This window comes from Plasmodium vivax, chromosome 11 (assembly GCF_000002415.2).
Source record: "Plasmodium vivax chromosome 11, whole genome shotgun sequence".
Classification (NCBI taxonomy): Eukaryota; Apicomplexa; class Aconoidasida; order Haemosporida; family Plasmodiidae; genus Plasmodium; species Plasmodium vivax.
Window position 1 is genome coordinate 1375303 of NC_009916.1, and position 21441 is coordinate 1396743.

Here is a 21441-nt window from a genome sequence, read left to right on the forward strand (position 1 = left end):
TTTGGAAAAAAAATAAAATGATTAGCGGTGAGTGTTCTTAGAAGCGGGACCTCTAGCCACCTAACCGAGCACATCGCACTAATGGGAGGTAAAATTACGTACCTGGGTCCACACAAATGAGGGAAAAAAAAAAAAAAAAAAAAAGAAAAAAGGCAAGGCCACCATGTTCGATCTGCGCTCCTACGATTTAAAGAATCTTCCTTGTGCGGATTTTTTTTTTTTTTTTGATTTCCAGTGAAAGCAACCCTCTCCTGTGTCTTTTGGCCCCCGTAACAGGGTTATTACCACCTTCTGCGAATTGTTAGCCGCTGAAGCGTTAGCGGCGGAGGGAGGAGAAGCCCCTTCCAGGAGAGCGTAAAAGTGAAAAAAAATCCCCCCTCATGTGCTCACATTCCACTGATAGCGATTGCACAATTTAGCGAATGGGGAGAATGTGCCTAGGAGGGGGAGAAAAAAATTTGCCAACTCCTGTTTTTCCACTTTTTCGCGCTATCGCTTCTCAGCTTGGGGGACCTGTTCACTTGGCTCGACTTCCTTCTTCTGCTTAAAACTACTAGCGGTGACCTTCCCTATTGTGCGGCCCTTTTGGAGGAAAACCCCAACGGGGTAGAAATTCCTAAACGGGTGGTCTTCCCCAGTTGGCACAAAGAAGGGGGAGGAAATTAGCTTCGCCTTCGCCCAACTACCCTTCGTAGTTTCCGTATCAGCTTGAGGGTGCGACTCCCAGTGGGAACCTTCCTCTGTGGGAGCAAAATTTTCCCCTCAAAGTGACCACCCCGCTGCGCACACCGTGAGGCTCGCAGCCCCCCTCCCCCAGGGAGCTCCACCACCACGTGAGACATTCACACCTGCCTTCCACACCAAGCAGCAGCATGGACCCCCTCCCCGGTGACGAATTTGAGCAGCGATGTGACATCCTACTGAGGAAGACGAATATAAAAAATGTGCTCATCCCGAGGGAGGAAAGCGGGACAAGCGTCAGCATAAACTTTGCCGAAGATGAGCAGAAAGGGGAGGGGAAATTCAAAAGGGCTAGGGTTAGGGTTAGGGTAAGGAGACGTGGGAAGGGAACATCCACGCGCTGCTTCTCACTAGGAAGGACAGCAACCAAGTTGGGGAAATTCCTTTCAGGGGATACGCTCGGAAAGTTGAAGAGCCAAAATGGTACCTCCTCAGGGGTGAACAATAAAATGAATCATTCCATTCCCTGGAACTACCCCTTTAGGCAAAATCATAGAGAGACAACGCCACAGGATGAATCCCCATCAACGGGGGGAGAGCTTTCCCAATTTGACGACTCCCAAGAGAGGGGGAAGAAAAAGTCCGCTGCGGTTAGGGACCTCCATGATGGGCATTCAGAAGAGAGTGCCGTGAATCCCCATAAGGGGAAAAAGCAAAAGCGGAGACATGACTCCCCAGGAGGCAAACCCTCCACGATCGCTGATTGGTTAGCAACTCATGTGAGAAACTACGCCAATTGTAGCTACCTGTTGGGGAGGAAGAAATGCTACAAGTGTTTTATGGCCACAAAGGGGGTAGCCACAGCGGGGATAGGCACAGTAGAAGCACACACTGATGGGGTACACCCAGCGGAGGAGCTTCCCTCCAAGGGTAAGCCCACAAATGAGCGCCAAGAAAAAAAACGTCGGCAGGAAAAAACAAACAAATCGTTCACCTTCAGTTACGGGTTTTATAGCAAAAAGGGAAAGTACCACGACAATGAGGACACCTGTTCGCATGCCTCATTCAGTTCCTTCGAAATACAAAAGGAGGTGGAGCAAGTCATCCGTCGCATGGGAAGCGGCAAAATGAAGTTTAACCTCTTCGATGAGGTGCTAAAATCGTTTTGCATACGTTCGTCGAGTCTTCGCCATAGGGATGGCTCTGCTTGGGGAAGTAAACCCAGTGGGTATAGAAACGGATTGAAGCCTCCAGCAAAACCTTCAAATGGAGGCACTTGTAGGGTCTACTTAAAACCCGCCCTGCCAGTGTATCACCTAGAGGGTGGAAACCCACCCACTGGCCCTCCTCTCCACCACATGATTTGCAGATATTTTTACGAAGAGAAGAGCGGCGACCAAAAAGAGGGAAACAAACGCACGCAAAGAAGAGAGAAAAGGAACGTGCACAAGGACACACATGATGTGGAAGAGGGGGTCAAAAAATTGCAGTTAAAATGTCTAACCCGGTGGAGAGAAAAAACCCAGCTGTTAGATGCCCAGGGGGAAGAACTCCACCAAACGTATAACCCTAATTTGCGCTTCTCCCATTACTACAAGTTCGTCTGTAAGGTTTGTAAAAAGTGCCAACATGTGAATGCCCAGCAGGGCCGGATGTTGCCTCGCGCCTACCTGCGCTACCTCCACGGGGTACCCAAACGGGGGGGGAAGAGAAAAAAGGATGAAGCGTACCACAGGATGAGCGGTTACACCTCCTCCAGCTGCTCAGACGAATTTAACTACGTGAGGTGTTCTCCCCCTAATGTAAATAAACGTTACGGGGGGGAAGGCAGCGCGGCAACGGGAGCAACTGCGGACGGGGATTTGCCCAGCTTCTTCACCACTAAGCAGATGAACAGAAGTAACCCTTTGAGCGGAGACACACATGAATTCATCCACGGGGAGGAGAAAAACCACCCGAGTGACTCCCCCCCAAGTGGAAACGCGACAAACAGTTACGGCACACTGGGCGACTACCTCACGAGCTGCAAAATGTGCAGGCACCTGCTCAAATATGATAACATGGCGAACGATTTTTTGCTGACTTTTTGGAAAAATAATTATTTCTTGAAACATCCATTTTGCCTGAACAGGTCAGAAAAAAAAATGCTCAACCTGCTTGCAGCTAGCCAAGAGAGGGAAAAGACAACATTTGGAAGGAATTTCAAAAATGATGATGAGCGAAGGGGGGGGTGCCACTTCTGGTCTCATTCCGATGTGGACACTTACCAACACTCGAAGGAGCTGCAAATGTGGAAGGATGAGTTGGAGAGGTGCTCCACGAGAAGGAATGCCCCGAATGAATGGGCCAGAAGGGGCTCTCCCTTTCGGAGCTTCCTCAAACGGAGGAGGCAAAAAATGATACTATCGAGGGAATGGAAAAGTTGCGTAGATAAAATGCGAAGGTATCTCTTTGAAGAATACTACACGAAATTTATCTCCGCGAAGGAAGCCAAACCGGGTGAAGGACCCTCCAATGGGTCTTCTAAACACAGAGGGGTGGACGACAACTCGGACATGCACTTGTTCACCATATGCGACGGTCATGGAGACTCGCATGCTTCCCATTTCCTAATTCAAAATGTAAACAAGGTTTTTTACTTCCTCCTCGTTCACACCCTCTTCAATGTGTATATCTCCCTAAAGATACTACACCCCCTGTTGGATTTTTTATACTATCGGGAGTGTGTAAAGGAGAAGAGAAACAGCTATGCAGGCGCGTGCATTATTAACATCCTTCTGAGGGGGAACTACCTTTATGTGAACAACACGGGGGATTGCAGATGCGCCCTGATGACCTTTCACCTGGATAGGTTTGAGTACAATCGGGAGGGGTCAGCGGAGGAGAGGGAGGACAACTCGGCGAGAAGGAAGAAGCGAAGAGGGGGGAAGTCCAAGAGGAGGGCTCAGCGCGCTGCGCGCACGGTAAGTAGCGATTTTGGAAGTGACTTTGTAAGCGACGTTGGAAACCACTTTGGGAGTGACCGCCACTTCGATCGCGAGTACCAAACGTACGTCATCAACGAGAAGTCACTTTCTTACAACGAGCTGAACTGCGAACACAACTGCAATAGTTACGTGGAGTACTTGCGGATGTATAAGATGCACTTCTGTGAGGAGTTAGCGGGCAGGCAAGTGAGCACAGGGGAGGGGCACCCCCCCGGAGAGAGGCGCAACGAGAATGGGGACTCTTCCGTGAGTGTGCCGCCTGCAGACAAATTTGAAAGGGGTGTTCAGAACGATGAACAGATGGAGGCACTTCCCAACGTGAAGAAGACGAAGAGAAGGGCGGATCTGAAAAGGGCCAAAATGGATAGCCACTTGAACAAACAAATCGCTATGCTCAATGGGTACCTACTAAGCGAACGTGGAAAAGAAATAAACATAGGGAACCTCTCCTATGATTTAATAAAATATAATAGAGTAGACGGGTGCCTACATCCGTGCAGGGTTATTGGGGACTATGACTTGAAGAGGAAGTACTACAATGGGCACTTCACTCTATCCAACGATTCGAATGTGTATAAATACGACTTGAATAACATCAATTTGGTTAATATGATTCGTTATCTTTACTTGAGCAAGTTTTGCAGACCGTGCAGTAGGAGCTACCTCCTCAGTAGCTATGGAAAGATTGGGCCCATCAGGCAGATTGTCCTTTTGGACGTTCCGGAGGAGGGTCACCAGTGGGGGAAAACCCACACGGTGCGCGCGGCTAATCTGCATCGTAGCACCTTTGTCAGCAGTGCAGAGGTGCCCCCTAAACCGCTTAAACCGTGTCAACCTTCCGAGGGGAGACTCCCCCCTGCTGGGTTGTGTTTAAAAATTTACAGAGACGGCGCACCCGACAGCAACGTGTTTAGCAGCCAGGCGGAGAAGAAAAAAGAAAACTTCGCTGTGCAGATAAACGAGCGGTTTGCACCCTACATTAACATCAAACGTGTTTCCATGAACGAAAATTATTTATGCTGGAAGGAACGAAGGAACTTTTTCCACCTGCTGATCATTGCCTCAGACGGCGTGTTCGAGTACGTCAACCCGCACTTGGTATTAAACATTTTAAAAAAAAACAAATCCGTGTATGCCAAGGTGAGGAAGATCTACCGAACGTATGACATGCGGGAAATTTGGACAACCACGGCAGGAAGTACCCCCCAAAGGGACATAAACAAAATGATGCACAGGTATATGCCCACAAAAGAAGATTGTACTAAACTAGCCAGGGACATTGTCAAAAGTTCGATAATGCATGGCAATTTGGACGACAGCACATGTTTTTGTATCTTTATTTTTCCCACTTTTTTTGTGTGTGGATAGCATGAAATGGGTGTATTATGTGCACACACAGATTTGTGATTTTTATTTTTGGGAAATTTTCACCTGACCCGTTCAGGCATTTTTTTGTGACCCATCCGAGTGGGGAACTTTCCCACACAGGAGTGAGCAGGAGGGTATCTTTACAAAGGGGGGTAACACCAACATGGGTTCCACTCAAATGGGAACGAATGGGCGTGTGGGTAGAGATCCTTCTGCAAACCTTCGTTAGTTTTCCTTCCCCACGACTAGCCATTTTGTGGTGCTCCCTGAGCGACTTTTCCATAATTGCGCAAAACCGTATGAACAAAAGAAAAAAAAAAAAAAAAAAAAAAAAAAAACAGCCATTTTTAAGGTAACACATTTGTTCGGCGCATTTCAGCGTGTGTAGAGGGGGGTCGTTGAACTTTAATTTAAAAGGGTGGCCTCCCAAATGTATCCCCCGTGGGTGAAGAGGCAGTCCTGGATGTGTAGCTCAAATGGGCACCTTCCCCCTCCAGTGGAATTCTTTTCTTTTTGGAGGTAATTACCCCAGGCGGATAAAAAGGGACAGGCGAAGCGGTTTCCCCATTTGGGGTTGTGGCCTCCCAGTTTGCATCCTTCCCGCGGGAAGTGATACAGTTTTTTTTTTTTTTCGGCGAAAATTGGGGTCCTCGAAGGAGGTCTCCCACACCATTGTCGCGACTACTACCACCTTTGCAATGCATTCATTTTACTTTCCCTGCCCCACCGCATACGCAGGGGTGCCGTTAAAACAACCTTGTGGATGAACGCGAGGCACATTGGGGCCACCTAGCCTTAAGCACTGCGAGACGTTTGTGCCATCCAGTTAGGATGGCCATTTTGCGGGATCGCTCCTCCCCCCTTATTCTAACATGAACCAAGAGCAAGAAATGCTTGGCAGTCCTCATAACATTGTGGCAGCCATTTTTAAGTGAACCTTTAGTAGCAACTGTTTTGTTGCCTCACGAGCTTTTCACCCGTTTTGCCTTTTTTTTTGTTACGAAGATCAAGACGTCCCACGCGGTGAGGGTCCCCCTTACGACGAAAAGGAGGAGTTCCTTGTGGAAGAGTCACCGCGATGCAACTGGTTCAGGAGAAGCCTCCTGCTTAGCGAAGGAAAAGGTGGCTCCACGCCGAGAGAAGCCGCGCCGCTGCAGTGACGATGACGGGGAAGTCGCTTTCGAGCGGGGAGTCCAGCGAGAGTGACGAGTGGGGAGGTCATCTCCATGGGAGCCAATGGAAAGGCCATATAGGGGGGAACCAGTGGAAAGGCCACCTCGATAGCGCGAAGCGGAGTGAGCCGGACGAGGACACCCTTGACTCATGCAGCTCGAGTGGATCCCACGACTCGCAAGGACAGCGCACCGAGAGGGATGAAGAGTCAAACATCAAACGAATCAACCAGTATATAGAAAAGCTGGACATCCTGAGGAACAAATGCGACCTAAAAATAAAGCTCAATCAGCAGAAGGAGAAGGAGAACCTCGTAAGTAACATCGACAACATAAACACACAGGTGAAGAAGCACTTGTTGTTTAAACGGAGGATAAATAAAATTAATAGCTCCCTTAGGGAGAAGTGTAATTATGATGCCTTTTCGCAGATGGAAAGGATCTATAAGACCATCTCGGATGTTAACTCGTCGTACGAATATACTACGTTAAAAATTCAGCTGCAGGATTATATAAGGCAGGTGGAGGGCTGCGTGAGGAGGAATTACTTGGATGCTATTGAGCCGCTGAACCAGTTTTTGCAGGTAAGGAGGTGCCTGTATAGATATGGTCGGTCTGGGCTGCTACCGCTGGGGGGAAGTGCCCCGGGCCATGCCTACCGCGCGAAGGGGGTAGCCATCCTCCTGAGCGGTGAAGAAGTGGTCATTGAAAGTGATATAATTAGTTATGCCCAGCAGAGGGAAAGGCAGTTTTTAGAGGACCCCCCCGAACAGCATCAGGACGCTCTTCCCCACTCGCATGCACAAGTTCAGGCGTATGCGCAGATATGCCAGACAGATGAAGAGAACATAAAGTTGCTGAACGCGTACTACGAGCATGTGAGGGGTCTCATCGAGGAAGAAATCTGCGAGTGTGTGAAGGTGAAGGACGTGGATGGGGCTAGGGCGAAGGTAGGCCTGTACCTGAGCATTTTTCGCCGGGGGGGGGTCAAGAAGACGCACAGTGAGCAGAGGGAGAAGAGAAGGGACTCTTCTGAGGGGGGCGGTGAGCAATCCGGTGAGGAAAGCCACGATGAAGCGAGCGACGGGGGTAATCCCGATGATGAAGGAGACGGGAGCAACCCCGATGAGGAAGGCGACGGAAGCAATCCCGATGAGGAAGGCGACGGGGGCAATCCCGATGAGGAAGGCGACGGGGGCAATCCCGGTGAGGAAGGCGAGGCGCGAAGTCACAGTGGGGACCGCGCCGCCCTGGAAGATCAGCTGCTCCACTTCGAGGAATACCTCTTTGTGTGCCGCGTGGCCATGAAGCTGCTCGAGTTGGAGGTGGAGAAGCAGCTGGACCTTTTAACTCGCCAAGTAGTGAGCACGGAAGACAGCGTGTACGTGGAGTGCATCAAAGGGACATACGCCTGCCTCTACAGACACAACGCCTTTTTGGAGAAGCTCCTGGGAGACCATATAGTTTACATCATTTACAACAGAAAGGCGGAGCTAATCTTTAACAAAGTTGTAAAAGCGATCTGCTCAAATTTCTGCAGTCAGGCGGAGCTCCTCCGGATAGACAACTACAATGAGCTTACCAAATTGGACAAGAACGTGGAGATGCTATCATTACTTTGTTATAATTTTCAAAACATAAAAAAATTTTTACACCAATTGGGGGAAGATAAATTTCGGAAATTAAATTTTATGTTCAATTTGGCTAGCTGCATAAATAAAGAAATTTTTTCTGAACAGTCAGGCTTGTTTAAAAATTTGCCGTACGTAAAGTGTATACATGACTGCCTATGTTCATACATCGATTACGAGGTGATGTTCACCAGGCACTGCATCGATAAGGCATTCGTTTTGACCGACGACATTATGCTGTCCCTAATTGATGAAGAGAAGAGCAAGGGAAAAAACGCAATAAATTTTTATGAGAATATGGCAAACTTCGAGCACCTAATGATGAACAGCAGTAGCAGCAATGAGTACACGTCTACCCTGCTGGACGATGCGTTTTTCATTTTTCAGAAATCCGTCTGCAGGAGTATTAATATGAACGATATTAACACCATGTGCGTTTTGGTGAACCACATTATTTTATTCATTGGGAGTACTTTAAGAAATTACCTGAATGAGAATTTGAAAACGAGCAAAAGTATATACGCCGCGTTCATTCACGATGTTGCCAATTTGAAGCCCTTCTCCTTCAGGGCGTTGCTGGGCAGCATCGATGAGACGAACTACGTGGATGAGGGCCAGGGCAACAACCGCACCGTGGCCCTGGCGCAGAACTTCGTCAGTTCGCTGAGCTACGTGCGGAGTGAGGCCCCGGAGGGGGGGCCAGGCCGTGGCGACTTTGCAAGTGGAGGTGATAACTCGGCACGTGGAGCGGCTAGTCGTAATAGCTCAGTACGGGGAGACCACCCCTCGCGAGGCGGCGAGGCGAGGGGGAAGGGCAATGCAAGTGGTAATGGCGGTGCCGCTAACAGTGGCATCTACGAGTACCTGACGGCGGAGCACCGCGAGAGCCTCTTCAACCCCCTGTCCGAGAGGAAAAACATGGAGAGCCAAACCATCAACTCCAAGTTCAGCTACCCCCACTGCGTGAACAACATAGATTCTTGCCACCAGTACATTCAGAACTTTAAGCAGTTCATCCACGGGTACTTCGTCGACAGGTTTTTAGGGGACGAAACGGGCGATGGGGAGAAACAGAAGCGAGGGGAGGGGCAAACGGAGAGGCAGTCGCAAGCGGAGAGGCAGTCGCAAACGGAGAGGCAATCGCAGAACCACCTGCTCATGTTCACCAACTCGTTCGCCAACTACGACGGCCTGCTGAGCGACTTCTCAAAGATGAGCGTCGAAAATTGCAAAAATCTGCTGAACATCCTGAAGGTGCACTTTGTGGGGCAGCTGGTCGTCATCGAGAGCGTCAGCTTTGACATCACGAGTGAGCAGTACGCCTACTACCAGCTCAACGACCCCTACATCAACGGCTTGGTCAGCCGCATGAAGCTCATCGCCTACCACATCTCGCTTTACTTCAACCAGAACATCTTCCACATCTGCGTCGGTTTGCTCGCGGAGAAGGTGCGTAAACAGGGGCATGCCGCGGTGCGTGCACACGTGAGTGTGTGCATACGTGCATACGTGTGGGCGTTGCCAAGGAGGCCACCACTCCACACTCACATATCCACGCACATATGCACCCCCCCTGCGCCTCCAACCCCCCTGTAGATCTGCAAATACATCGAGCGAATCGTGCGCACGAAGAAATTTAGCCTGTACGGGTGCGTCCAGTTAGACAACGACATTAGGAACCTCATGCTGTTCTTCACCTCCCTCACCAGCATCAGCGTTAAGAAGGAGTTCGCCAAGCTGCTGGAAATTTGCGAGCTGCTGAACATAAGCGACTTGCAGGACTTTAAAGATTTCTACGAGGAAAACAAGAACCACTTGAGTGCCGGTGAGGTGCAGGACATCATCTCCATGCGCAATGACATTTCGGAGGAGCTCCTGGGCGCGATCAAGCTGTACATGAATTTGGGAGCGCCGTAGGTAGCTCAACGGGGGTGGCAGAAACGGGGGAAGGCATACCAGTTAGTGTGGGGATAAAAGAGGCCACCCGTGAGCAGCTGCGCGGGGGAGCCCTGGGGCGACCGCTCCCAAGATGGGAAAAAGGAGAGAAGGACGGACGGATGGACGGATGGATGGACTCCTCCCGTTCGCCCCCCCCCCTGGAGAAATCACACTCAAAACATACAAAAAAAGAATAACCAAATTGACGCCTCTGCGAGGTTTTTTTTTTCTTTTTTTTTTGTGCATTATTTTTAAAAAAGTTCGGACTGCTGTCCCAGTGGGGGAGAAAAAAAAAAAAAATCAAAACGGTTGTCAGGTTGGCAGGTTGGCAGCGTGGCAGCATGGCAGCATGACCGCAAGACTGCATAACCGCATGACAGCAAATGGTCAAATCCCCTGGGGAAGCACAGCGCGGCCCTCCTACCAAGGGCATCTACTTTTGTACTTCTTCCTGTAGCCATAATTCCTCCTGTGCATGATTTCCATTTTGATTGCCATTCCTTCGATTTGGGACCCTGCGCGGGGGAAAAAAGAAGAAGAAAAAAAAAAAAAAAAAAAAAAAAATTACAACAGTGATGCGGGTTTCGAAGAGATGTGTGCAGTTGGACTGTCCTGCTGCCAATCTGCCAATCCGCGTGTGCAGCTTCCCCCTTCAAAGGAACACCCTCTCCCTCTCCCTCTCCCTCTCCCTCTCCAGCTAACCGTCGTATTTGTCTATCGCCTTCTGCGCGTCGTTGATGTTTTCGAAAACGCACACGCCGGTGCCCTGAGAGGAGGAAAAAAAGGAGTGCGGGTCATCGGTTAGTTGGTGAACACATGGTCAAAGGGGGGAAAGCGCAAAAGTGCAAAAGCGCCGAAGCGGAGGGGGGAGGCGGCCCCCACACGTTGGCCCCTCTTCCATCTCATCAACGCAAATTACATCCGATCTATCCGTGTGGTCGTAGTTGATCCAGGCATTCACGACTTTGCACACGTTTCTGAAGAGTTCCTGCAGGGGGGTGAGCAGCAAGTTAAGTAGTGCAGCAAAATGGCCACGTGGTGCAGGCACAGCGGGGTGTGCGGAAACAGTGCGCCCACAGATACGTATGCACGTGCAGCCCCAGGCTGGCTAAGGCACCACTTCCACCGCTCTGGCCGACGGTACCATTAAGTCGTTCTTCGAGATGGTGTAGTCCAGGTTTGAGATTTTCACGCGCACTTGGCTGTCCCGCTCATCGTGGTTCTTCCAGGGGGGAACAAAAAAAAGGCACAAATAAGGGGTGAGCGATGAGAGTGTAGAATGCCGCTGGTGAAGTGGTCCGTCTGGCAAATATCCTTTCCAGTGCCACTTAGAGGTGCCCACATGCATGTGGGTGTGTCCCTACCTGGTAGGCATTCCTGTTATTGTATTTGTTTATTCTGTTGTGGTGGGGGTTCGTCTTGTATTCTTCGTTCTGCGCGGGGGGAGAAGTGGAGGGGGGGAATTCACGGGAGCAGTGTTCATCTGGTTGGCCACGTTCGCCGCGTTCACCGCGTTCGCCGCGCCCTGTGTAGACGCGTAGGTGCGTCCCCCTGGGCCGGTCTCTAACTCCCCTCTGGTGAGTCATTACATGGGAGTGGTTATATCCGCCGTATTGCCTATGGTAGTGTTTTCGGTGATGATGGCCGTCTAACGGGGGGAGAAAAAAGGGGGGATGCTGTTTGCTGTGCAGATGGTGGGAGCTATCGCTCAGTGTAGGGTTAATTCGCCGGAGGGGCCGCGTATGCACGGTTTGCTTGGTCCGATTGGTCGATTGGGCCGCGTCATCCGCTCCGCCGATGCTCTCCCACGCCATTTCCTTCCCCTCGTGAAGTACCACTGTTGTATTTCCTAAATTCCCTCATTGTGGCAATTCACAATGTTACTCTCGTTACACAAAAAAAAAAAAAAAAAAAAAAAAAGAGGAAAATTACGTCCCCATAAAACTATGCGCATTCGTGTGGGTAACAAAACTGATGAGCATGGCTAACTTCCCTCTGACGTGCGGCATCATGTTTGCATTTGCTGCTAAAAGCGCTCGCAAAAATAATTTGTGTTGAAGCGATTGCGATGTTGATGGGGTGGGGGAGGAGGCGACGCACTTCGCCCTGCATGAGCGTTTATATTTTCATCTTCGTGGGAGACTCCAAAGGGGGAAATGCCAACGCGGGCAATGCCAATGCGGGCAACGGCAATGCATGCGCCCACGTGGCTGTGCGCAGTTTTGCGAAGGCGACCACGCGGGGGTGCCGTATACTGAAGTGCGCGACGCGCCTAGGTAGCACAGAAGCGTGATCGATCCATCAGTACATCCCTCCAATGGAGGAATGCAGAAAAATAAAAAAAAAAAAAAAAAAAAACGCTACAGTGGAGTACCACGTGGCATGTGAACTTCTGCGTGATGCATAATTCGTTGAGCGAACCTCCTCCCATAAAAGAATCGACAAACGGAGGTAGAAACTGCCGTGACACGTTAATGCAAAAAGGGGATGTCATCCAGGCGGAACCCCCGCAGGTGAAGCGCTGTAAAGCTCCACCCGCCCTAATTGCGCGTAGCTAGCGAATTGGAGTCAGCCCAATTGCGTGTAGCTAGCGAATTGGAGTCATCCCATTTGCGTGTAGCTGGCGAATTGGAGACCACCCCATTTTGGCCTGTTTAGACCCCGCCGTTATTTGACACCCTGGTGCAACGGTTGATCGGTTCGCGCCGAGTGGTATAGCAGCTGCGTCGTGGCAGTCGCGCTGTGGCAATCGCCGAGAAGGAATAAGTGCCCCCAAGCAACCATGAAGAAAAAGAAAGTCGTCAAGTTGAAGGAGGAATACGTGCCGAAAGGGAACTACTGTAAAGTTGCATAAGCATAGAGGAAACACGAAAAAGTGAAGTGGTGGCTTTTTTGGGGAGTCGCCAAGAGAGACGGGAGAAAACCCCGAGTGGTTCAATCCAAAGCATCACCCGGTTTCGCTTCCGAAAATGAGCAGATCTGTTTAACCGCCCCAGGGGTGATGCCTATTCCGCCCGTTCACTTAGAGAGTGCAAATTTCTACATGCATGCACGTGTAGTTTTACTTTATAGACACATGCCTATTTGCACATGTGCGTTTCTTCTTCCCCCTTCTCTCCCTACAGTCAGCAAAGATGCCCTGCTGACCAACATCTTCATTCAGAGCGCGGAGAACGTGCTGTCGGAGGTCGAGTCGAAGAATTCCCAACTGATAGTTAACTGCATAAACAAGTTGCACAAAAAAAATCTGCAAACGAAGTTGAAGGCCATAAGTGTAAGCGGCTAGATTGGCAGTTTTTTTTTTTTTTCCCCCATCTGTATCTCTGTGGGTGGAAGCACCTTCCGAAACGTCTCACCAGTTGAACGCTCATTTGGGGTGCTCCCCCGAGTTGGTGTCATCCACGTAGGTGAGATTTGCGCGTTACCTTCCCGCTTCCTCCCCCGCAGGAACTAATTCTGCACCTGAGCAAGTATGACGAAGACGAAGTGAGCCACCTCTTCTCCTCCTTCACGAGCGTTTATAAAAAGTTGATCTACCACCCGAACTACGGCCTCAGGGAAAGTACGCAGCGGGGCAGCCGAGCAGCAGAGCAGCAGAGCAGCAGAGCAGCGGAGCAGCAGCCTTATCGCTCCCCCCCTCACCTACCACTTCCTAATCAACCGCTTCCTAACCCGCCGCTTCCTCACCGCCGCTTCCTTCCCCCCCTCACAGACCTAAACCTGTGCCTGAAGCTGTTCATAGTGAAAGTTAAGACGAAGATCAAGGCCCACCTGAGTGTCTTTTTGCCGCCGCTCTTTGTGTCCCTCTTCGACTACAGCAAAAACGTAAGGCGATGAGAAGCGTCCGCGGCGTCCGCGGCGTCCGCGGCAGTTCTCTCCAGCTACACGCAGCTTTGTCGAAGCGCCAATGGCCGCTACACCCCAGCCGCCACACTCCCCGTCCCCCCGTGCAGGTAAAACACATCGCGGGCGAAATTCTGCTCATCATTTTCCCCCCCAAGGGGAAGGCCCAAGAGGCGAGGGGCGTGGAAGACCCAGGCGGGCAGCACCCAGCGAAGGCGAAGAAGACACAACCAGGGAAGATACGCCTGCAGGAGGAACTCAAGCTATACGGAGTGGTAAAAAATTTGAAGGTGAATTTGACTAACCTGTATAACTGCCTTAAGTATGTTGCAGACCCCCTCAGCGAGGAAGTCACGAGGAACTTAAAAAATAAGAAAAACGACGAGGATTATGATTATGGAGTGTACCTCTTCAACGTGGTTTGCTGCTATCCGTCCATTTTGTATATGATGGTGAGAGTTGCCAAGGGGGGGGAGGCAAAGCCCTCCGTAGGGGATCCCCCTGTTGAAGGGGACCCTATTGAAGAGCGCCCTGTAGGGGATCCCCCCGTGGAGGAGAACGAAAAGACGACCCCCCCCAACCGCAGAAACCTCAACCCAGTGAAGCAGTTCATCCGAAAGGAGTTCCCCACCTTCGCCGGCACCTTCAGCCTCTTCTTCAACGCAGTCAACTCCATTTACAAAGAAAGCAAAGACAACGAGCGGGTCAAAAAAATGCTCTTCCTGGCCGTCTACAATATTATATATTTATTGAAGAAGCATAAGCTTAACTACTCCGAATTTGAAGAAGAAAAAGCGAACGTGGCCATCTTCAATTACATTTCTTGTGTCATCAGCAATAAGGATGAGTACATCCTGAAGCATATAAACCACCTACTGCTGTTGTATTTTTTTTCGGAAAATAAAAAAATGATAAATGGGAATTTTTTGAAATGTTACTTGTCCCTAATTAAGCACAACAAAATTGCGAGGAATGATATTTTTAATTATAACATTTCTTTGTTCATCTTTATTTTTGAGGGGAGCGACGTTCGGGAATTTTTTTTCTTTTTCTTTTTTTTACTTTTGTTTTTGCTGCTGCATGGGACGGCCTCTTCGCTGGTCGTTTACTACGATTTGGCGCAGCATTTGTTTGGCTATTTCGCCGGGGCGGGGGCGAGAGCGGAGGTATCCCAGGGAAGCGTCACCTGCGGGAGCACCCCCATACTGAGCGAAGACGGAGCTGCCGCGCACTCCCTTTCCGAACACGACTGCCACACCGTGCTCAGCGAAACCATCCTACACCTCCCGCTAGAAACGATCCTCGCCCAGAAAGTTGGCGTCACCTATAGGCACTCATTCGAGAGGGCTCACCACCTCTGTGAGGCCCTTTCCAACACCTACTACTGCCACAAGAAGAAGCCAAGCAAGGACGGCAAGGAAAAGGACAAATTTGAAGAATTGAAGAGGAAAATAATTGCGGAGAAGCTGGAGGAGGCCAACTTCATCCGTACCTACACCCACTTCCTCAAATCGTCTACATGTGCAGACAGAACGGCTCTCAGTTGCCTGAACATGCTCAGCGAGTATACGGGAGACATGGCCAAAGAGTTGGGGGCAGGCAATAATACGTTGGGATGTGAAGCGGAACCGGAGCGGTCGGGGGATCCCCATCCACGTGTGGACGATTCGAAACTTGGGATAGCCCCCCAGGGTGGTAGTGCCCCCCCCAGCGGCAGGCACAAATATCACGGCGCTGTTGACTTCATCTTGAGCCTCCTAACAGAACTGAAGGGGGTCGTGTTCCCCCCAGGGGGGGAAGAGGACACCCCAGGAGATGTGGCCAACCAAGGGGGTGAAGTGAACACCCCAGGGGGTGTGGCCAACCAAAGGAGTGCCACCCTCAGGACGGCCTTCATCCACACCTTGAAGAGCACCTTCAAAATCGCCTGCCTCCTGGTGGAGGAAAGAAACTACGAGGCTGTTTCGATGGTGAAGAAGCATTGGGGGCTTCTGGAGTTTCTCTTGGCGCAGGGGGAAGTGGAAGACGAAGAGGTTTCGCTAGAGCGGGTGTTCTGCGTGTTTACCGACTTCATAAAGTGGGGCAGACGTGGGGAGAGGGAGCAGGCGAACCAGGCAGAAGGGGCAATCCTTGGGGGAGACGCCCTCTTCAGTTCCCTGGATGTGAGTCTGAACCTCCTGGCGTTCATTTGCTCCCGGGGGGGGAAGTCGTGCGACGCGCTGGCGAGGTCCATGCAGGGGGTAAGCGTAGCGGGAGAAGCGTAGAGGCGACCCCGTTTGGCGCGTTCGGCGCAACCAAAGTGAGCTTGCGGTCGTTGAGTGCGCCCACCCGTTTACATGCACATGCTTCCACACTATAATGTGCACTTGCCCATTTTTGCCCCCCTCACTTCAGACCCTTCTTGGGGCCCCCCCAACTGAGGAAACAGCCGAGAAGCAGCTAGCCATCTGCGTGAAGCTGATCAATTTTATGAGGAAGGAGCGCACCAGGTTTTTCGACCTCTCGGAGACGGCCCTGCAGATATACAGTCACTGCCTTCTGCGGGGTGTTGGTGACCGCCATCCTCCAGAGTGCTCCCCCCTGAAGGCGTTTTACGCCGCCGTGCTGGGGGAGGCAGAAGACGGTGGAGACCTCTTTGGAGAGCAATTCTACCAAGGGGTGTTCCAAGCGTATAGAAAAAAAATGCAGTTGAGCCGAACCCTCCCAGATGAAAGCTTCTCCTGCTTCTTCTCCTCTTATGTAATGAGAATGAAGGAGGGTGACCCACTGGATGACATGCACCTACATCTGTTGTTAGCAGCTCTGTTGAATGTGAAGGATAAACATGTAGAGAGATGCACAAAGGAGATGTTAGTCTCATCAAAACTCAGTAAGGTTAGTACCTTCTCCTGCCTGGAGGCGATGCGGGATGTGTACATGTGGTGTAGTAGGGAGGACTATGAAGAGGAGAGAAGGGGGAAGAGGTGGTCTTCCTTCACGTCCTCCATGGTCCAGTTTGGAGATGACTACGACGAAAGTGGAAGTGGAAGTGACGATGAGGGTGAGGTGGCCGGGGGGGACCGCTTCGAGGTCGGGTTGCTTGTGAGCAACTCCTTGGTGAGGCTAACCCGTATTGGTGAAGAGGTGGAGGAGGAAGAAGCGGGGGAAGACACGAACGCCGCTTTAACTGGAAACGATTTGAAGAGGGAGGATGAGGAGCGACCCACGAAGGGAAGTGCCCAACAGAAGGACAACGAAGAAGCGTTCTTGTCGCTCCGCAAAGGGGATGTGCTAAATCCGAGGTTCGTAGAGCGACTGCTCTGTTTATACAAGCTGCATTACCAAGTGGAGTGCTTTTCCGTTGGCCACTTAAAGCGGTTCACCATGCTGTGCTTCGCGGCGACCACTCCAGGGGCAGCAGAGGAGGAGAAGCCCCTGCAGGAGCCACACAAAAACGAAGCAGATCGGTTCTGCAGCTTCTACCATTTCGCCTATGCCAACATTAGGAGTAAAGCGTTGTTCTGCCACCTGGTCAGTTTGAGAGATAAGGTAGAAGCGGATGAGGGTGAAGAAATGGGGATGCTGAATTTGCTCATTTATGTGCATAGACAGCTGGAGAGGAGGAAGCGTGGGAGGAAGCTACCTTCCAACTGTGCGAGCATATCTGACGTGGTGTGCGTCATGAGGCAGGTGAATAAGTGGGACGTCTTCAACATCTGTAGGGGCATCCTAACGGATCGGCGAGGCGCTGGGGGGCACTCCGCGGACGCGATGAGGGAGGTCATTCGCGAGCTGGACCGCTTTAAGGTGAAGAGCGCGTTCGACTTGCAGGTGAAGGTGTTCCTCTTCGAGGAGTGCCTCGCCAGTGTGGTTGGCGTGGTTGGCGTGGTTGGCGGCGTTGACGACGTTCCCGGGGGGGATGCCTCCCTCCGCGACACGAAGCAGTACGAAGACGGAATCGCCAGGCTGAAGGAGCGACTGCCGCGCGACCTGCATTCCTACGTGGAGAAGAACCTCTCCCTGGCCGTCAAAGGAGAGCTGCCCTGCTTAAACCTTCTGCACCATTTGATCTGCATCAGTAGAAGGTACCGAGATGTTCATCTGTTCGAGTGCACCATCGTCAGGAGGAAGGTACTCCTGGGGTTGGCTCTCCAGTATGTCACTTGGAACAACTTTGATGTGTTCTTTTGTTGCCTCGGCTTTGTGAAGGGCGCCTTTCCCGGGGAGGAGCCTTCCCCCGAGGGGGGGGGCTTGCCCAACGGTGAAAGAAGCATTCCAAATGGTGAAAGAAGCATTCCAAATGGTGAAAGAAGCATGCCAAATGGTGAAAGAAGCATGCCAAATGGTGAAAGAAGCATACCAAATGGTGAAAGAGGGATTCCAAAGGGTGGGGAAGGCACACCACAGGATGGAGAAAGCATGCCCAACGGGGTGCTCCCGAATGGATGTCCCCCTAGTGATGCCCCTTTACGTGACGCCCCTTTGCGTGACGCTTCCATACGTGACTCCCACCGCTTGCAGGAGGCCTTCTTCAAATACCTCAGCACTGTGAAGAGCTTCTACCGAAAGGTGCACGAGGAGCAGAGCGCGCTGCATAGGCAGAAATGGAGGGCCCTGAATGAGACCCTGGCAGGAAGCGGCAGCGGCAGCGGTAGCGGTAGTGGCAGCGGTAGTGGAAGGAAGGCCTCCCCCTCAGTTGACAGCAATCTGAAGAGACAGAAGGGAGGGGCGAAAAAAAGGGAAAGCAAAAGGGAATGCCACCACTTACAGCAGTCTAAGATGGGCATACACTTTTTGAAGTACACTCTTCTGAAGTGCCAAACGGAGGGTAAAACATTCCTCTCGGCCTTTAAGGAGGCAAATAAAATCACCGCCGATTTAAAGAAGCTCGTGTACTTCATTACCTCCATCAGTTGCTATGCCGACGGGGTAGTGGATGACGAAATGGTGACGGTGGCAACACAGCTGGTGAAGCTACTTCATCAATTTGATGAGCAAACTGTCAAGTCATTGTACACGATTTATTTGCTATCCCTTCCAGTGAGTATTACCCACTTTTGCGACTACCTCCAGATGGGTATATTTCACCTGGATGAAATGAATCTAAGTAGGAAAGGGTTGGCCAAGCTGATGAGGAGGATGCTAGACGTGTATGTAAATACCTACTACCTGTTTATCCTCTTTTCTAATGTAGCCAAGTGCAGAGAGAGCAACCTGTTCGTAGAGAAGACGCTCACCATTCTGTTGATGAATTTGCTTTTCTTTTCGGAACTTCACAAATTGAGAGGATCCCATATGTTTAAGTTTGCCGTGATTAGCTCCTACTTGCACGTTACTGAAGGGGGGAGGAACTTGTTTCTGGCGTCCGCCGCTGGGGGGGGCGTTGATGGGCACGACTGCCGAGTATTGGGAGTGGAAGCCGACGCGGAGGTTGGTGCAGCGGGGGTGGGGGGAAGCCCAACTCGGGGCGATAGCCCAATTGGGAGCAACCACTTGTGTAGCCCCTCTGACGAGAGCGATGACGCCTTCTTGAGCGAGCTGAACGGAGGCCCCCCCAAAACGAAGGGCAAAGAACCCCCAGCGAGGGAAGAAGCTGAGGTGGGGAGAAGAGGGCCTTCAAACAGCAGCAGAGGGGGGAGTCCCACGCTGAGCCCCTCCAGGGGGGTGCAAAACTGCGAAGAGGGTGAGGGTGAGAATGGCCAGAAAGGGGACCACACACCACATCGTCAAGGCAGTCGAAGTGATACCCCCCAATCTGTGCGTGTGTCCCCCCCAGCAAACCGCACCAAGAGGGAAGATAGTTACAAAAAGAAAATGAACCCCCTGCATGCTTTGAAGAACCAGCTGAAGAACCCATCTCTCCTAATCGACCTGAACAAGAATCTCATAGATTTGTATTCGTTTGTCCTGGACTTGAACTACTTGAAGGTCCTTCTGTCCATGCTAAACATTTGCCTTTCCGCTGAGTACTTTGTCTACGAGCCGGAGCTGCACCAGCAGTTCTTGGCCTTCCTGGAGAGCCAAAATTTTTGCGTGGGCGATTTTGTGAGTGATATAAGGCGCGTTGGGGACATTCTCCAGGGGGGCGCGGCGAAGCGCAATTGGGGAGGGAACTCAGCCAGGTGGGGAGGCAGTCCATCCATGAGGGAAGGCAGCTCCCCCAGGAGGGAAGACACCTCATCCATGAGGGAGGGTAGCTCCCCCAGGCCGAACCAGCTGCGCAACCCCCCCTTCCCAATCCAGCAGCGGAACAAATTCTACATCTTCCTGCTCGCCTTGCACCTCATCCTGCGCCTCATAACGATTTACCCGAACGAGTGCATCACCATAACGAACGAAGCCAAGCTACACGACGTCGTAAACTTCAACAGGATCCTCTTCTCAAATATAATCATCTCCAATCAGCTGAAAGAGTTGAGGCAAATTTCCAGTGGGTACGTGAATACCACCTTCCAGTATGACCCCCTTTCGAAGACGCTCACGTTTAAGTACAAGATAAAGGAGGACGACAGTGAGCAGTTCGAGGACGTGACTGCCAAGCTGACGCTGATCTTCCTCCCCAACTACCCCTTCTCGCACATGGTCATAAGTGACAGGATCGAGTCGCTAGGTAGGTGCGGGGTGCGCCCCCAAAAAATGGAAAAAAAGAAAAAAAAAAAGAAAAAAAAATAAAAAATAATAAAAATAATTCTCCCCCCTGAACCGTATGAGAGACGTATAAGCAATTTTGGCGTGCGGCAACTGAGTGGTTGCCGGTCCGTATTCGCTACACTGCTTTTTGCACGCTTCCCCCCCCCTGCAGACAAGAAAGCGCACGTGCACAACTCCATCAAGAGCATGTACAAGTATGCGCGCACGGGGAACATCAACGAGATGTTCATAAAATTTGACAGCCTCATGAATGGCTACTTTGAGAATAAGTCCCAGTGCAACATCTGCTTCATGATTCTCTACGAGACGAAGACTTGCGACAAGGCCTGCTCCCAGTGCGGCACGTCCTACCACAGCTACTGCCTGCACAAGTGCGTAACACGCAGCGTTAGCGTAGCGTTAGCGAGCGTTAGCAGACTATTAGGGTCGTGCTAGCGGAGCAACCCGTTTGCCTACCCCTGGTCCGTCCTCCATTTTTCACTTTCCCGTTTTCCTTTCCCCCCCGCAGGTGGTTCCTGACGTCCCACAACACCAAGTGCCCGTCGTGCCAAATGCAGTTCACCTAGTGAGGAAGCGCCGCGTGGCGGTTATTCGGGGGGAGCTTGCGAGATGTCCGCGTATCTCGGCGACGTGGGCTGTCCGTACGTCCCTTCATTTTTACTTTTTACCCTCCATGTGGTTTCTACACCGTTTGCTTCCTACACCTGTTGTGCCTCCTACACCTGTTGTGCCTCCTACATATGGTGTGCCTCCTACACCTGGTGTGCTTCTTAAAGCTTCTTAAATGTGGCAACTTTGCAACCGCGTTGAACGCTCATTTGTGTTTAAAAAAGTCGGCCGCGTTAAAGACAGAGGCGAGGGCAGGGGGCGCCGCCTCAGGGGCGGCGCCGCGGAGCCGCTCGGGGGCAGCAGTGCGCGCGGGGTTCGGCACGATTAATTTACAAAAAAAATGGGGGGAGACGAAACGAAATGGAGTGCGGGTAAACGAAACGAAACTACATGGAGTGAGACGAAACGGGGGACGCTGCGCGACGCGACGTGGGCGGGGGCCCACTTCGAACACCAGCGGACGACAGCGTAATTGCAGTTTTGCAGAAAACGAAAAGGGGAAGGGGAAAAGCCCCTGTGCCAGAGCGCCAATTTAAAAAAAGTAGGAAGAAAAAATGGGGAGGAAAAATAGGGAGGAAAAAT

General features: G+C 51.3%; 4 protein-coding genes across 4 annotated transcripts, besides 18 other annotated features; 3 read left to right on the forward strand and 1 right to left on the reverse strand.

The window, feature by feature from the left end:
- Positions 1 to 835: 835 nt before the first annotated feature.
- PVX_113930 (hypothetical protein, conserved) lies at positions 836 to 5036 on the forward strand (the record flags this gene model as incomplete). Its single annotated transcript, XM_001616124.1, has 1 exon — positions 836 to 5036. The coding sequence occupies exon 1, from the start codon at positions 873 to 875 to the stop codon at positions 5034 to 5036; it is 4164 nt and encodes a 1387-aa protein (XP_001616174.1). The 5' UTR covers positions 836 to 872.
- Positions 2054 to 2076: a microsatellite.
- Positions 2332 to 2361: a microsatellite.
- Positions 3198 to 3280: a microsatellite.
- A 546-nt stretch (positions 5037 to 5582) lies between the features above and the next one.
- Positions 5583 to 5605: a microsatellite.
- Positions 5606 to 5797: 192 nt separating this feature from the next.
- Positions 5798 to 5846: a microsatellite.
- Positions 5847 to 6198: 352 nt separating this feature from the next.
- PVX_113925 (hypothetical protein, conserved) lies at positions 6199 to 9756 on the forward strand (the record flags this gene model as incomplete). Its single annotated transcript, XM_001616123.1, has 2 exons — positions 6199 to 9288; positions 9436 to 9756. 2 exons carry the CDS (start codon positions 6199 to 6201, stop codon positions 9754 to 9756), a joined length of 3411 nt encoding a protein of 1136 aa, XP_001616173.1.
- Positions 6451 to 6472: a microsatellite.
- Positions 7363 to 7405: a microsatellite.
- Positions 7436 to 7488: a microsatellite.
- Positions 7647 to 7667: a microsatellite.
- Positions 8046 to 8115: a microsatellite.
- A 279-nt stretch (positions 9757 to 10035) lies between the features above and the next one.
- On the reverse strand, positions 10036 to 11672 carry PVX_113920 (RNA binding function, putative). Its single transcript, XM_001616122.1, has 7 exons — positions 11613 to 11672; positions 11367 to 11425; positions 11142 to 11210; positions 10922 to 10999; positions 10697 to 10765; positions 10480 to 10543; positions 10036 to 10292 (listed from the first exon to the last, which is right to left on the reverse strand). The coding sequence occupies exons 1-7, from the start codon at positions 11638 to 11640 to the stop codon at positions 10198 to 10200; spliced, it is 462 nt and encodes a 153-aa protein (XP_001616172.1). The 5' UTR covers positions 11641 to 11672; the 3' UTR covers positions 10036 to 10197.
- Positions 11673 to 12541: 869 nt separating this feature from the next.
- Positions 12542 to 12672: a microsatellite.
- PVX_113915 (hypothetical protein, conserved) lies at positions 12560 to 21076 on the forward strand (the record flags this gene model as incomplete). Its single annotated transcript, XM_001616121.1, has 8 exons — positions 12560 to 12617; positions 12903 to 13051; positions 13225 to 13339; positions 13490 to 13602; positions 13731 to 15860; positions 16015 to 20209; positions 20402 to 20621; positions 20759 to 21076. The coding sequence occupies 8 exons, from the start codon at positions 12560 to 12562 to the stop codon at positions 20814 to 20816; spliced, it is 7038 nt and encodes a 2345-aa protein (XP_001616171.1). The 3' UTR covers positions 20817 to 21076.
- Positions 13542 to 13583: a microsatellite.
- Positions 14179 to 14215: a microsatellite.
- Positions 14627 to 14667: a microsatellite.
- Positions 17778 to 17815: a microsatellite.
- Positions 19971 to 20051: a microsatellite.
- Positions 20197 to 20218: a microsatellite.
- A 274-nt stretch (positions 21077 to 21350) lies between the features above and the next one.
- Positions 21351 to 21378: a microsatellite.
- Positions 21379 to 21441: the final 63 nt, after the last annotated feature.

Coding starts and splice junctions, on each gene's coding strand:
- PVX_113920 (XM_001616122.1), bottom strand. CDS start 11,640: ATGAGGGAATTTAGGAAATACAACAGTG. Junction 11,426..11,612: donor ATTTAGGAAATACAACAGTG/GTACTTCACGAG, acceptor TCCCCCCGTTAG/ACGGCCATCATCACCGAAAA. Junction 11,211..11,366: donor GCGGATATAACCACTCCCAT/GTAATGACTCAC, acceptor CCCCCCGCGCAG/AACGAAGAATACAAGACGAA.